Genomic DNA, 17,048 nt, shown 5'->3' with positions numbered 1-17,048 from the left:
CACTACCCTTCCCAATGTGGGCGGGCACCACTCAGTCTGCTGAGAGCCTGAATAGAACTAAAAGGTGGAAGAAGGGAGGATTTGCCCTCTGTTTGCCTGACTGATGGAGTTGGTACATTGATCTTTTCTAGCCTTTAGTGACAGTTAAATTATCTTACTAATTCTAAGTGTCTTTAGTTGTTTGCTTTGGGCCTTGTTAGTTTATGATCTCTTGGTAATAATGTTAATTTTTGTGTCCTTTTCAGTAATTATTCATGTTCTGGGAACTCTATAAGGACTTAGTGTTGACATTTATTGAATGCATTTCAGTATCTATTTAAATTATCATAAAGTTTTTCTTGACAAACTTATTTAATGTTTTAAATTTAATAAATTTAAACATTGAGTCTCTTTTTTTTTAAAATTTTTATTGTTATTCAATTACAGTTGTATGCCTTTTCTCCCCATCCCTCCACCCCACCCCAGCTGAACCCACCTCCCTCCCCACCTCCACCCTCCCCCTTGGTTTTGTCCATGTGTCCTTTATAGTAGTTCCTGTAATCCCCTCTTCCCACTGTCCCCCACCCCCCCGGCTATTGTTAGATTGTTCTTAGCTAAACATTGAGTCTCTTATTCCTTGGTCAGTATTTCTTGGTTATAGAGTATTATTCTTTTAATTTAGTGCCAAACTTGAATGCCTGAATTTATTCAGAATTTTTGCATCTACATTTATAAGTTAGATAAGCCCTGTGTGTGTGTGTGTGTGTGTGTGTGTGAGAGAGAGAGAGAGAGAGAGAGCGAGAGAGAGAGAGGCTGATGGTGTCCCCCATGTGACTGTATATTGTGGTGTTGGGGTAGCAGTGGGACTGGGGGTAAATGTATGTATGTGTGCTTTGTCGGGCTCTGTTAACTTCATAAAATAAATAGGGCTGGCTGTTCATTTTCTATGCTTTGAAATAGTTTATATAACATGGGGATTATCTGTTCCCTAAAAATATGAAAAATTTCACTGGAAAAACCATCTGGTTGAAATAATTCCTTGGAGGCAATTCTCTGACTTATTTTTTTCAGCTTCTTTCATATATACTATTGTATTTCAGTTTACTAGTCTTCTGGAGTCAATTTTGGCAATATAGCCATGTCACTGAGATTTTAAAGTATCTGTTTCATTGAGATTTTAATTTTTAACAACATAAAATTTCATATATCAGAGTATTTTATTTATTATTATTAAAAATCCTCACTCAAACATATGTTCATTGATTTTCAAGAGAGAGGAAGTGTAGTGGGGTGGGGAGAGAGAGAAACAGACAGACTGGGAATTGAACCTGCAACTTTTGGTGTATGGGATGATGCTCCAACTAACTGAGCCAGCAGTCAGGGCTACCATAGTATTTTTAAGTAATAATTCTCCTTATTGTTTACATGTCCTATTTCTTATTCCTATTTTTGTTCATGTTTTTCTGCTATTTTTAATCTACAAGTTTTTTAAAAAAGTTAACTTTTTAAGTATAATTTTAGATTTACAGAAAATTATGAGGATAGTACGGAGATTTTCTATATTCGTGCAGCCAGTTTTTCCTATTATTAACATTAGTATCATACCATTAGTTATAATTAATGAACCTGTATTGACATATTATTATCTAAAGTCTTATCTTTATTCAGACATTTGGTTTTTGCCCCTTTTCTGCTCCAGGATCCCATCCAGGATACCACATTACATTTAGTCCTCCATTTCTCCTTAAACTACTCTGGGCAAGGTACTTTCTCAGACCTTCCTTGTTTTTGATGACCTTGGCAGTTTTGAGGAGTACTGGCCAGGTATTTTGTAGAATTTCCAGCAACTGGATTTAAGCCATATTTTTCTTATCCTTTGGCTTGGGTTGTATGTTCTTAGAAGACCACAGAGTGAAAGTACCTTTCCTTACATCACGTTATCCTATCAGCATAATTTATCACTGTTGCTCACCTGGCTGAGGAAGTGTCCGTCAGGTCTCTCCACCGTAAAGCTCCTGTATTTTTACCCCTTTTCATACTGTCATCTTTGGGAGGAGCTATGTGCAGACCATACGTAAGGAGTAGGGAGTTAGGCTTCACCTCCTTGAAGGCAGAATGTTTAGGTACATTATTTTGAATTATTCTGCATAGGGATTTGTCTAGTCTCCCCATTTATTTATTTATATCAGTATAGACTCATGGATATTTATTGTATACTTTGTTATAATCCAATAGCACTTTATTTATTTTCTTGCTCAAATTTTTCCAGCTTTGGCCACTGGGAGCTCTTTTGGTTGACTCCTGTGTCCCGTTGACATACTCCATCATTGTGTTTTGTTTTGTTGTGGTTGTTGGGCACTTTCTTACTTCCTGGCATTACAAGATGCTCCAGACTCATCTTCTGTGTGTCACCCTACCCGAGTCCTAGGTTTAGCCCTTTTTCCAAGGAAACCTGGTTCCTATGATTTGAAAACATTAGAAGCCAGGATTTGGATGTTAGGTGTGCTTGTTGCTGCTGGGGAGGTATTGGCTCTACACCTCTGAGGAAGGGAATATGTGTGTGTATACTAACCTGTTACATACATGTCTGTGAGTATTTCTGTGTGTGACCACCCATATCTATATTAAGATAAAAATGACTTTGCACTGATGTCTCTGACTTTATTACCACATGGATCACTGTAGCCTTTTCCCCTTGCTCTTCTGTAACCTTCACTCTCACAGAGACAAATGTGGCTGTCACCACTGGCCACCTATTTGCTTAATTCTTTAATTCCACCATACATGTATAGTGATATCAAAATTGTTGGCTTGTACCGCCCCCATAGGACGTGCCTTAATCAACTGGAGTACAGTGCTCATGTGCAGTTTCTGTTGCCTGTAGTCTTTCTCCGCTCACTTCCGAAGTTCCTTAGGTAGCATGTTTTTCCTCCACCCCTTCAGTGAAATTGTTTCATATACCTGTAACACAGTTAGATTGCTTTGAGTGTTCTGTATTTCTTCTGGGATTCTTTTACATCCTAAATAATTGTTTGAAAATTTGCATACATTAAGGTTCACTCTTTGTGCTGTGAAGTTACAGGTGTTCAAAAATGCACAATGTCATATAACCACCATTACAGTATCATGCAGACTAGTTTTACCACCCTCAAGATACCCTGCGTGGCCCTGGCCTCTGTGGCTCAATTGGTTGGAGTGTCGTTTCATAGACTGAAAGGTCACAGGTTCAATTCCCAATCAGGACACATGCCTAGGCTGTGGATCTGGTCCTTGGTTGGGGCACGTGTGAGAGGCAGCTGATCGATGTTTCTCTCTCACATTGATGTTTCTCTCCCTCTCTCTCTCCCATCCCCTCTTTCTAAAACCTCCTCAGGTGAGGATCGGCAAAAAAAGATTCCCTGTGTGATATCCTTCTTCAACCCTCCCTTCTTCCCCCAAAACCCGGAACCACCACTGATCATCCCACTGTCTCTAGTTTTGCCTTTCCCAAATGTTATGTGACTGTAATCACATGGTATGTGGTCTTCACGGACTGGGTGTTTTCACTTAGCAATACATACTTAAGATTCATCCATGTCTTTTCGTGGCTTGATAGCTAATTTTTTTTTGTTGTGGAATAACATTTCATTCTATGGATATACCGTGGATTTCTTCACCTATGGAAAGATATCTTTATTGTTCTCAGGGTTTTTTTTTGTGATTATGAATAAAAACTGCTTTAAACATTTGTGTGCAGATTTTTGTGTACACATAAATTCTCAGTTTATTTAGGTAATATCTAGGAACAGGATTCCTGAATCACATAAGACTATTTAACTTTATAAGAAACTGCCTGTGTTCCGAATTGGCTGTACCATTTTGCATTTCTACCAGCAAAGAATTAGAATTCCTGTTGTTCTGCATCCTTTCCAGCAATTGGTATTGTCAGTGTGGTATCTCATTTTGTTTTAATGTGCATTTCCCTAATGATGTATGATGTTGAGTATCTTTTCAGATGCTTATTTGTTATCTGTATATTTTCTTTAGTGAGTTGTCTGTTCAGATATTTTGCCCATTTGAAAAATTGGATTTCTTTTTTCTTCTTGTTGAGTTTTAAGAGTTCTTTGTGTATTTTGGATATAAGTTCTTTATCAGATATGTGTTTTGCAAATATTTTATCCCAGCCTATGGCTGTGGTTTTGTTGTGTCTTGGCAGAGCAGAAGTGGTTTTTACAATAAAGTTTAACTTACCAATTTTTAATTTCATGGATTATGCTTTTGGTATTGGATATAAAAACACATAGATTTTCTACTATGTTTTCTTTTAGATGTTTCATAGTTTTGCATTTTACATTTATGTTTATAATTCAGTTTGAGCTAATTTTTGTGAAAAGTATAAGGTCTGTGTCTAGTTTCTTTTTTTTGCAGATGGTCAATCAGCTGTTCCAGCACTATTTGTTGGAGAGGTTTTTCTTTCTCCATTGAAATGCCTTTGCTCTGTTGTTAAAGATCAGTCGACGGTATTTTTGAGGGTCTGTTTTTGAACCCTCTGTTCTATTTCAGTGACCTATGTATCTGTCCTTTCATTGGTACCATGTTTTCTTGATTACAGTTAGTGTTTTCTCTTTTTAATATTATACTTGCAGATTTTTCTTTTTATGCCTTTAAGAACCAGTTTTGAATTTCTTTGCTAAATATGGCTTTTTTTAAATGTTTACTCATTTATTATAAAGAACGCAGCTCACAAACAGCCCAAAGGAAGAGGTGCACAGTGAAAGGTACAGAGGAGATGCGCATGTGCAGAGCTTCCATGCCTCCTTTGGGTGCACCTGGCTCCCGGCACCTTGGTATGTTTACCAGCCCAGAAGCTTTCTGAGCCCTGTTGTTTAGGGTTTTTATGGAGGTTCAGTATGTAGGCATGGCTGATTAAATCAATGTCTACATATTCATTTTCCTATTGCATGGCTGGATATTTTCTGGACAGACCTCATAGTTGGAATCATACAGTATAGAGCCTTTCAGATTGGCTTCTTTCACTTATTAAAGTGCGTTTAAGGTTCCTCGATGCCTTTTAATGGCTTGATAACTCATTTCTTTTTAGCACAGAATACTATTTCTTTTCTTTTATTGTTGTTTAAGTACAGTTGGTTCTTGATTACAATATTTCTCTTCTTGAACTTTTTAGATTGTTTTCTCTAGCTTCTTCCATTAAGTTAGTTAAACTCATTTTCTTTTCTTATTTCCTGGATGTTTGTTCTTAATTGTTTGTTAATCCTAGGAAACCTCATTTCGATTGGACTCAGAGGTAGAAGCTCTCAGAGAAGACAGCCTATGTCTCTCGGCAATCTGTTGCTGGCACTTTTCTTTGGCCTCCTTCATCCTCTTAGCCAAATGCTTAGCATACGCTGCAGCCTCTTCCTTATTTTTCTTAGTCCGTTGTTCCTCCAGAGCAACATGCCCATGTTTGTGTTGCAGGGCGTGTAGAGTAAGAAGATGCTGAATCTTGGGTGCTTTGGTCCTGGGTTTCTTACTTGTTTGGGGGCTTTCTCACAACACACTGGGGGACATCATGGTTTTTAGAAGGATTGAAAAGTTTGAGGATTTTGCTAGCTCTTTTTGGCCCCAGGCAGTGAAGCACAGTAGTTATCAGTGAGACCAGGAATATCTCCCTGCCCTTTTTTTAAAACAATGACCAAGTTGAGAACACAGATTGGCATCGATGATGCAACCCTGAACAGAATTGCGCTTTCTTTCTCCAGTCCTCTTTGGTTTATAACAGGAGTGCCCCTTACTCGACAGCAGGCAGACATGGCCATGGGTCAAGACTCCCTGCTTCATGGAGACAACTTGTTTGCCATATTGCACTGCTGATTTGAACCACATAACTGTTCCATTCTTCACCCAGTGTGTCAGCAGCAACTTTTCTGGCCATATGCTTCTCAGATAGGAAGTTTGCATTCATCATTCACTTCAATGAGTTTCTGGCAGCCAGTATCTGGGAAAGAAAAGTTCAGCTTCATCCTGAAGCAGCCAACAGCCTCTGTGGTACCACAAAAAATAACTCATTTTATTTTATCTTCAAATATGCTAAGGCTTCCATGAAAAAAATACCACAGGCTGGGTTGCTTAAACAATGGAATTTATTTTCTCACAGTTCTGGAGCCTAGATGTCCTAGGGTAAGGTGTGGAAAACTTGTTTTTCAGTGAGGTCTCTCATTGTGGCTCACAGATAGCCACTTCCTCACTGTGCCTTGTGCGACCTCCTTTGTGTGCAGAGGGTTGGGGGGAGGGTGAAGATATCTCTGATGTCTTTTCCTCTTCTTATAATGACACCACTTCTCTCAATTAGGACCCCACCCAATGACCTCATTTAATTTTTAATCACCTCCTTAAAGACCCTGCCTTGAATTACAGCCACATTGGGGGTTAGGGCTTCAACATATCAATTTTGGGAGCATATGGTTCAGCCCATAACAATATGGTAAATGCATCACTGCTACGAATTTGTTTCTGAAAATGGTTTTATCTCTAATACTGCATTCTTTGGTATGTGGTGTCATCATCATTCTCCACAAATTGCTATTGTATTCTTATTTTCTCATTGATCTAATAGTTAATTAGAAAGTGATGGTGCTTTCCTTTGTTCTCTGGAATTTTTTTTTTTTTAAGATTTTATTTATTTTCAGAGAGGGGAAGGGAGGGAGAAAGAGAGGAAGAGAAACATGGCTGTGTGGTTGCTTCTTGCGCGCCCCCTACTGGGAACCTGGCCCACAACCCAGGCATGTGCCCTAGACTGGGAATCGAACCAGCAACCCTTTGGTTTGCAGGCCGGCACTCAATCCACTGAGCCACACCAGCCAGGGCTGTTCTCTGGAATTTTTTATAAGCCCTATATTTTAAAAGCTAATACAGAAATTTATAATGTGGTTATTTTTAAATATTTTGAATTTATTGAATTTTTTATAGTATAATAGAGTGTTTCTCAGTTGTAGAGGTCATTTGTATATATGCATTTTTGGTTGGCATAATGATATGTGGTGGGGGGAGGGCCTCTTCTAGTTCACAGGGGCAAGTGAGAACTTCTGAATCTCCTCCATGCCACTGGCCAGCCACGGGGAATTGTGGGTTTGTGTGTGTGGTGTGTGTGTGAGTGAGTGAGTGAATATTTCAGGCCCTGTCTCCCTCTAAATACGCCACACTGCCATTGCTGCTTTGTAGCTGTCATGGGTAGGTTGAGCACTGTGTGTGGAGTCTCCTCCCAGAGTTCCAGATGTGCCGTGAGGCAGAGCCCATGCTGCCCTGGGTTTCCCCATTCTGTTTGGGGCTCTCTGTCCAGCTCCAGGACTTCAGAGGGGATGTGTGCCAGCGAGCAGCCTCACACTTGTGTCGCTTTATTTTATTTCTCTGAGAGGGGCGGGAAACATTGATATGAGAGAGAAACATCTGTTGTTTGCCTGTTACATTCAGCCCGACCAGGACTGAACCTACAACCTAGGCGTGTTCCCTGACTAGGAATCGAACCCTTGACCTTTCAGTTTGCGGGATGACACCGAATCAAGTGAGCCACACTGGCCAGGGCTTGTGTCTCTTTTGTCTAAACTGATCCCCTCTTTTAGGTCCTTCCCGTTGTCTAGGTGGGACTTTAATTTCTTCCCCAGGTGGCAACAAACAACTTAAATTAAATCCTTCAATCTTCCTCTTTCAAGGCTAATTAAAAATGGTGCTTAGTCCTTCAAGCTCTGGGTCTTGATCTCTGAAGGGAGATTCTTTCTTTCCAGATAAATGTTTGTAGTGAGGAATGTAAAAAATTTTCCTATTAACTTTTAATTTTGATGTAATTTGAAATCTAAAGTCTCAAATACCCTTAAACCTAAAGTCTCAAATAATTCTCAAATACCCTTAACCCAGATTCTCTAAGTGTTAACATTTTACCACATCCTCCTTCTCTCTCTGTCACATATTTGTGTGTGCATAGATGTGTATATATGTATAGATACTTACATATGTTTGTGTATACACACAGTCCCTCCCCTTGTCTCCCTCTCCACACGAGGATGGACACACACACACAAAATCAGGAAATTAACGCTGATAGACAGTCATACTCATCTATCTACAGGTTTTATTCATATTTCGTCAATTGTCCCACTAATAACCTTCATAGCAAAAGCAAATCCCAGATCATGTGTTGCATTTAGTTTTCATATCTTTTTAGTTATTCTTTGTGTTTTATGATATTTGCATTTTTGAAGACTATAGGCCAATTATTTTGTAGACTTTTCCTGTTTGGGTTTGTTTTTGTTTCACACCATGCAGTTCAGGTTGTGCATTTTTGGCAGGAATCCCACAGAAGTGATACTGTGTCCTTCTCAATGGATCATATCAGGAAGCACATGGTGTTGACTGAACCATCGCTGGGGATATTAACTTTGATCAGTTGGTTAAGTGTCTGCCAGGCTTCACTGTAAAGTTACTATTTTTCCTTTTGTGAGGAGATACTCTGAGGCTATTATCCTGTTATTCTTCAAACTTTCACTCACTAGTTTTATCATCTATTGATGATTCTTATCTGAATCAGTTATTATTATGATGGTTACCAAATGATTATTTCCTAAATCCATCATTTCTTCTACATTAGCTGGGTTCTTTCTTTCCCCTCCCCTCCCCTCCCCTCCCCTCCCCTCCCCTTTTCTTTCTTTCTCTTCCCTCCCTCCCTTCCTTCCTCTTTCTCAAGGAGGACTTCTGGAATTCATAAAATGCTTTTTTTTTCCTTTTCAAGGAGTTAAACTCCTGCATTGAATGCTTGACTTTCAAAACTGTTGAATTTTAGGTCCAACGCGGAGCTCTGAGGCCTTTGTATAGGCCGTACCCACCCTCCACCTGAGGCATGAATACCAGCAGACTATGGGTGAAGAGCCACAGGGTCAAAAGAATAATTTCAGCATAGGAAAGGCTCCTAGGTTTAAAATCTTCAAATATCACAGGAGCTACTATAAAGGACACAAGGACAAAATCAAGGGGGAGGGTAGAGGTGGGGGAGGGAGTGGGATTGGCTGGGGTGGGGTGGAGGGATGGGGAGAAAATGCAGACAATTGTAACTGAATAAAAATTAAAAAGAAATTAAAATAAAAAATCTTCAAATATCTGCTATAATAGTTTTAGTACTGCAAGTTTTTATATTTTTGTATTTTTATGGGTGCTTTACTATATAATTGAACGAAACTGCTATTAAAAAGGAATTACGGATCAAAAATAAATATATTAGCACTTTAAGTATATGAAGTAACTTACACTTATAATAAAGTGTTGCCAAATTGCTGATTTGCTACGCACGCCTTAATGGATATTTAAGGTCCTTAAAGACAGTCTTATCTTAATGACTGACCATGTATTTGAAATCTGCACCCCGGCAATCTAAAATAAAGAAGAAAAACACAATTAAAGTTACTCAGTGTGCATAATCTCTGTATTATGAGTGTTGGAATTTATCTCTGCGTTATCTCTGGAGAGTTAACGTGATAGTTTACACATCCTTGTACGTCCTCTGTGCACAGAAGTTCTAGGGAAGTGCTGTTTGGCTATGTAGCTTTCTGCTGTCTATCTCAGCGGTCATGTCTACAAAGGTGATTGCCATTTCTACCTGGAAGTTACGGTGTCGTTAGAAATGCATGTGTAGAGATGATTGAGGACTATTGCAGAGAATATTAGATTTTATCTTTTTCTTTACACTGTTCATGTACACAATTCCTTCTTTATTTTGTGTGTATTAAATAAGTGATTTTTAAAATTAATAGATCCTTCTCGCTATGAACATGAAGATACCTTTTTCTCAGTATTTCATACTCAAGTCCCTCCAGAAGAATATGAAAACCATATACAGACTGTCAGTCAAGGTATGGTTTGATTTGTGTGATTTTTTACATATTGTCCCAAGAAAATACTAGCTGTATATAGAAATGTTCACTGATGAAATGATTTGATATGATTTAATCTGGAAATAGGTGGACGTAGGTGAGGTTCTAGATGAAACAAGGTTGGTCATGAGTTGATCATTGTAGAAATTAATTGTTGAGGATTCATTATACCACTCTTTCTCCTTTGGGATGTTTGAAATTTTTTATATTAACCACAAGTTAAAGGAAAGCTGACTGCAAGTAATGAAGAACTAGTTTAAGCAACAAGGAAAATGTATGGAAAGAATCCTGGTGATGGACAGTCTCTGATTCCCAACAGCGTATTCTGTGGGTGGTCACTGGGAAGTGTACTCTATTCCGAAACGTTGCAGACCAACTGATCCAGCTTGGGTTAGGGGCCCACCTCTGGTCCAGACAGCGTGGGTGGGGGCCGCTCCAGGAACATGCCGGCTTCTCCCATGGATCACTCCCATGGATCACTGCCAGCGTGGGGGGAAGAGGATGTTTCTAGTGAGACGGTTGTGACAAGACAATCCAATGTTTTTCTTCTACAACTTATTGAAAGTATATTGTGAAGGAAATCTTACAGATGTAGACGCGGATGCATTTAATTTGAGTTACTTTAATGTCGCGTTGTTTAAGAGTATTTGAAACTTCAGCTGAATGAATGAACCTCATATTTCAACTCAAAAGACTATTTACAACTTGGATTATGGTGAAAGTTATATATTTTATATCGAAGGAGGTCACTCATCGAAAAAGTGAATCCTACTTTAACTATTATTAGTTGTTTAAAAAAATTATGTTATTGATTAGAAAATAAAACCCCAATTATAAAGCACAGATTTATTTGTCTTGAAACTTATAACTTATATTTGAGTAAAACTTTTCTAACTCAAATTTATTTTTGTTTTAAAAGAATTTAAATCTAGAGATTTTACTCTTTCCTGGTTCTTTCCAGCTATTATCAAAATTTATTGTTTAATTATTAAATTTTTATTGAGTCAGGGATAATTAGCTACAGATATCCTGAATCCTTTTTACTGAGACAACCTCTCTTATAAAACAAAGATAACTTTTAAGTAAACCTTGTCTGGACTGAGCTGCTGGCTGTTGTTTCTCTCTTCTGGACTTTAATGTGGCAACTTATCCTATTTTGTAGGGTGAGCTCCATTTGTCATTTAAGAACACTCTTCTTTATGCATAGTTTTAAAACATTAATGAGGATTTCACATGAGCTTGTTTTAAATGCTTTAAATATGACTATAGTGAAAATGAGATATTTAACAAAGGGAATAAGAGTCCACATGTATTTTTCTTACCCTTGTCTTGAGCACTTAGTGTCTGAACAACTCAGAGTTGACTTAAGCCTCCATTCAAAGGAGGAGAAAACTGACAACACTAGGGTGGGCCCAGGGGTGTGTGCAGATGGGACGTAGGACACCCAGGACACCTATGCCCATCCTTGCTTAAAAGACAGGTTTGAACAAAAAGTTTATTGTTCAGAAAGGGTGATGACAAATTAGTAAAGAATCTAGTCTTTAGGGAAAGTTCTGGTTCATATAAAGACTGAAATAAAATATATTTTAAAATTCCCATAACGTTAGAGATTTCTCCTTCACATGTATCCCCTGCAGTTTTTTTCATATGCCCCGTGATTCCAAAGGAATCAATAGCAAGAAGTTTGATACGTGATAATGAATAACAGAAGTTTTATGAGAACTCCATTGTAAATTATGTAGCACGTTTATCTATTTGAGAATAAATCTCTATGTATTAGGTTTCTGGATCTGGAATTTGGAAGTTCTTCTATGTGTATTTTACTTCTTATGTATTTTAATATATGCTTAAGGTAAAAATTTTGCATAATGGACAATTATAATTATGAAAAAATTTTGAACTTTTTAAAATTTAGATTTTACCTGTGATGTGGAAAGAAATGAGCCATTGATCCAAGCAGAAAACAGACCTTTCTCAAATACAGAAAAGATTGAGCTCAGGTGTAAACACAGCCGGGATTTTATTAAGCGAAATATTGAGGTATGGTATGTACTTAGGAATTTAGAGCCATAATGTGGACCAAATAAGTTCTGAAAATGGAAATAGTTGTGTTCAGTGTCTTTACATATTTTTTTGTTTGTGATACATGTATATATAAACAGCATTTATAACTGAGTGAAAAGTTTTATGAACCAATACTTCACTATTTTCTGTTCAATCTTACTCTTTCCTATCCTACCCCTTTAAAAATGATAGCTTCAACTCAGTACATTTATTTTATTACCCAGAAATGAATTTTGCTCCTGTAATCTGAAAGACACTTATTTAGATAAGAGTTTTGGAACATATTTACCAGATTTTAAATTGCATGTTAGTAACATTGGTTTTTTTAGAGTAATGAGACAGGTTTTATAGCTGGTGCACTTGGAAATTTGAATGGAAAATGCTCCTGGCAGAGCTGGAGAGGCCAACTGGTTGTTCCTCACATCCCTACCCAGCCGCACTCAACTGAACCTCCTGGCAGCCCTTCACTTGTCACTTGTCTTTATTAGCTCCCTGCTTCAAGGCCTGACCTTAGTCTTACAGGCCCTGCAGCCTCACTTGGTTTGTTGTTATGCAGACTCAGATTAACCAAGGGCACAGAGGCTCCTCTATTAGACCAGAATGCTAATTAATTAATTTATAGCAAGAAATGTAAGTGCAGTGGATAGAAGGCTCGTGGCAAACCACTGAGGCAGTCAGGTCATTAGAAAACTACATTGGTGCGTGTGAAGTGTTAACAAGAGAAGAAAATTAAATAATTTTTCACAGTTGAAGCCTGATCCTTTTCCCACAATTGGCATGTCATTTCCATGCAGACTGGATTCATGGGTCAGCCTGCTCCTGTCAGAACTGGAGTCTGGGGCTCTTGATTTTTCTTTGCTTCATGTTCCTGTAACCTGAAAGAAACCTTTCCCAACGTGAATGGTCTCTTCATGTTAGCCCATTGTATGTTGTCTTACTGTCTTTGCCAGAGCAGTCATGTTTTTCCCATATCCAAGCTCTTGGTGACACAGCAGCTCCACCATAGACTTCCCTCTTAACAATAGTAACTAATTCTTTATTTAAACTCCTGATATGATATTCTTGAGGTTTAAAAGCAATTTCATTTAGTGGATATATGCCACACAGGAAGTGGCAAGAAGATTCTCTCCAAATGTCCCAGCAAGTATGTTTTCGCATTGCTATAATATAAAGAGAGGTTTGAAAACTGTTTGTGTTTTATTTTCTTTTTCAAATAAAATGTTTGTTAAATGGTTAATAGGAGGGCCTGCTTACAGTGGAAATGTATTTGCTTGGAGAATGGACCTACACCAAAAATCTGATGTAAAATGAAATTACCTGGTAAATGAAAAATGCCCAATTTCACAAATTTTACCTTTGTGTATCTGTACTATAGAAACCTCAGGTTTCATTTTCATTTTTCTGAATGATGAAGTGCTTTGAGTTTTTAATATTTTTCATTAATGCATTCTGTAGTTGGCCAAGAATTCAGGAAAACCAGTAGTTATGATTGATAGAGAGAAGAAAAGGCTGGCTGAACTTTTGAAGGACTTAGATGATAGAGATTCTGGGCTGTCCAGTTCTGAGGTATGTAAACTCTGATGTTCAATGATCTCTACGCTTCTTAATATTTATTTTTATCATGTTATTGACTTATTAGTATAAATAAATAATTATTTTTTAAATTATGAAATAATGTTCTCTGACTTTAAAAAGTCCTGTTTTACAAATTTATGTATTCATTCAATTATTTATAAAATTTTATTTATTTATTTTCCCCTCCAGAGAGAGGTGAAGGGAGAGAGAAAGAGAGGGAGAGAAACATCAATGTGTGGTTGCCTCTAGCATGTCCCCAACTGGAGACCTGGCCTGTAACCCAGGCATGTGTCCTGACTGGGAATTGAACTCATGACCCTTGGGTTCATAGGCTGACACTCAAACCACCGAGCTACACCAGCCAGAGCTACAGATTTATTTTTACTGAAGTTTTCAAATTTACTCTTGGTCAATTCATTATTGACATTCTTTGTTTAAACTCATCTTTTTATTGTTATTCTATTATAGTTGTCCCAATTTTTCCCTCCTCCACCCATCCCACTTCCCGCTTCCACAGTCAATTCCCACACTGTTGTCCATGTTTGTGGGTCATTCATACATGTGTTTTATCTAGTCCCTTCCCCTTCTTTCCACCATTATCCACCCCCCACCCTGGTCACTTTCATTCTGTTCCATGTTTCCATGCCTGTGGTTCTATTTTGTTCATTAGTTAATTTTGTTCATTAGATTCCTCGAGGTGATGTCATATGGTATTTGTCTTTCACTGACTGGTTTATTTCACTTAGCATAATAGTCTCCAGTTCCATCTATGCTGTTGAAAAAGGTGGGAGTTCCTTTTTCCTTTTTGCTGTGTACTCTTCCACAGTATTTTGATCCATTCATTTACTGATGGGTACTTAGGCTGCTTCCAGTACTTGGCTATTGTAAATAGCACTGCTATGAATGTAGGGGTGCATAAGTTCTTCTGAATTTGTGATTTGGGATTCTTAGGGTATATCCCAGCAGCTGTATCACTGGGTCAAAAGACAGTTTTAGGTTTTTGAGGAAATTTCATACTGTTTTCACACTGGATGCACTAGTCTGCATTACCACCAATAGTGCACTAGGGTTCCCTTTTCTCCACATCCTTGCTAGCACTTGTTGTTTGTTGATTTGTTAATGATGGTCATTCTGACCGGTGTGAGGTGGTATCTCATTGTGATTTGCATCTCTCTGATGGCTAGTGATGTTGAGCATCTTTTCATATGTCTATGGGCCCTCTCTATGTCCTCCTTGGAGAAGTGCCTATTCAGGTCCTTTGCCCATTTTTTAATTGGAATATTTATCTTCCTGGTATTGAGTTGTGCGAGTTCTTTATATATTTTGGAGATCAAATCCTGATCCAGTGTATCATTGGCAAGTATGTTCTCCCATATGGTCAGTTCCCTTTCCATTTTGATGATGGTTTCTTTAGCTATGCAGAAGCTTTTTAGTTTGATGTACTCCCATTTGTTAATTTTTTCCTTTATTTTCTAGCCCTAGGAGATATATCAGCAAAATCTGAAATTTCTGCCTATATGGGATATCTGAAATTTTCCTGCTTATGTTCTCCTCTAGGACTTTTATGGTGTCACAACTTATATTTAAGTCTTTTATCCATTTTGAGTTTATTCTGCTGTATGGTGTAGGTTGGTGGTCTAGTTTCATTTTCTTTGCATGTACCGTCCTGTTCTACCAACATCATTTGTTGAAGGGGCTATCTACTCCATTGTATGCTCACACCACCTTTGTCAAATATGACTTGACCATAGAGATTTGGGTTTATTTCTAGGTTCTCTATTATGTTCCATTGATCTATGTGTCTGTTCTTATGCCAGTAACAGACTGTACTGATTATAGTGGCCTTGTAGTATAGTTTAATATCAGGTATTGTGATCCCTCCTACTTCATTCTCCTTTCTCAAGATTGCTGAGGCTATTTGGGGTCATTTTTGGTTCCATATAAATTTTTGAAATATTTGTTCTATGTCTGTGAAATATGCCATTCGCATTTTCATAGGGATTGTGTTGAATCTATAGATTGCTTTGGGTAGCATGGACATTTTAATGATGTTAATTCTTCCAATCCATGAACACAGTATATGCTTCCATTTATTTGTATCTTCCTTAACTTCTTTCTTCAGTATTCTGTAGTTTACTGAGTACAGATCTTTTACCACCTTGGTTAAATTTATTCCTAGGTATTTTATTTTTCTTGTTGCTATATCAAATGGGATTTTTTTCCTGATTTCTGTTTCTGCAGTTTTGTTGTTGGTATACAGGAATGCCTTTGATTCTGAGTATTGACTTTGTATCCAGCTGTTTTGCCAAATTCATTTATTAGGTCAAGAATTTTCCCCTAGTTTCTGTTTCTGATATTTCATTGTTGATGTGCAAAAATGCCCTCTATTTCTGAATATTGACTTTGAATCCCACTATTTTGCCAAATTCACTTATTAGGTCGAATAGTTTTTGGTGGAGACTACAGGATTTTCCACGTGCACTATTATGTTGTCTGCAAACAATGACGGTTTTACTTCCTCCTGTCCAATTTAGATGTTTCTTTTTCTTGTCTGATTGCTATAACTAGAACTTCCAGTACTATGTTAAATAAGAGTGGGGAAAGCAGACCCTCGTGTCTTGTTCCTGATCTTAAGGGGAAAACTTTTAGTTTTTACCTGTTTCTTGTATGTGGCTTTTATTGTGTTGAGGTGTGCACTTCTAATCCCATCTGAGTGTTTTAATCATAACTGGGTGCTTGATATTATCAAATGTTTTTGATAAAATATAGCATCTGTTGATATGATCATGTGATTTTTGTCTTTCATTTTGTTTATGTGGCATATTATGTTTATTTATTTGTGAATATCATACCATCCTTGCACTCCTGGGATGAATTCCACTTGATCATTGTGTATGATCTTTTTAATGTATTGCTGTGTCTGGATGGCCAGTATTTTGTTGAGGATTTTAGCATCTATGTTCATCAGAGATACTGGCCTGTAGTTTCCTTTCTTTGTTGTGTTTTTACCTGGTTTTGGAATTAGGATGATACTGGCCTTGCAAAAAGAGTTTTGGAGTCTTCCCTCTTCTTGAACTTTCTGGAATAGTTCGAGAAGGATAGGTGTTAGTTCTTCCTTAAATGTTTGGTAAAATTCACCTGTGAACCACTGGTTCAGGGCTTTTGTGTCTGGGAGTTTTTGATGGCTGCTTTAATTTCACTAGTTGTTGCTGTCTGTTGAGGCTTTCTGCTTCTTTCCGATTCAATTTTGGAAGATTATATGTTTCTAGAAATTTATCCATTTATCCAGATTGTCCAATATCTTGGCAAATGGTTGTCCAATATCTTGGCAAATGGTTGTCCAATTTCTTGGCAAACAGTAGTAATTTCTTAAAATCCTTGGTATATCTGTGGTATCCTCTTTCATTTCTGATTTTATTAATTTGCATCCTCTTTTTTTAATTAATTAATTAATTTTTTATTGTTATTCAATTACAGTTGTATGCCTTTTCTCCCCTTCCCTTCCCCCCACCCCAGCTGAACCCACCTCCCTCCCCC

General features: G+C 37.7%; 1 protein-coding gene and 1 pseudogene across 4 annotated transcripts in view; one reads left to right on the top strand and one right to left on the bottom strand.

Moving 5' to 3' along the window:
- The window catches only part of FSIP1 (fibrous sheath interacting protein 1), a 222,511-nt gene that overhangs the window by 36,670 nt on the left and 168,793 nt on the right, over positions 1-17,048 (top strand). For all 4 annotated transcript variants that reach the window (XM_045202083.3, XM_024567316.4, XM_045202081.3 and 1 more), the window contains 3 exons: positions 9,753-9,851; positions 11,788-11,912; positions 13,392-13,502. In XM_045202083.3, coding sequence (XP_045058018.2) covers positions 9,753-9,851; positions 11,788-11,912; positions 13,392-13,502 — 335 coding nt within the window. The remainder of the gene's footprint in view (positions 1-9,752; positions 9,852-11,787; positions 11,913-13,391; positions 13,503-17,048) is intronic.
- Positions 5,233-5,978, bottom strand: LOC139441066 (small ribosomal subunit protein eS6-like; annotated as a pseudogene).

Source organism: Desmodus rotundus, chromosome 7, assembly GCF_022682495.2.
Source record: "Desmodus rotundus isolate HL8 chromosome 7, HLdesRot8A.1, whole genome shotgun sequence".
NCBI classification, from domain to species: Eukaryota; Metazoa; Chordata; class Mammalia; order Chiroptera; family Phyllostomidae; genus Desmodus; species Desmodus rotundus.
This window is presented reverse-complemented; position numbering and strand designations above follow the sequence as displayed.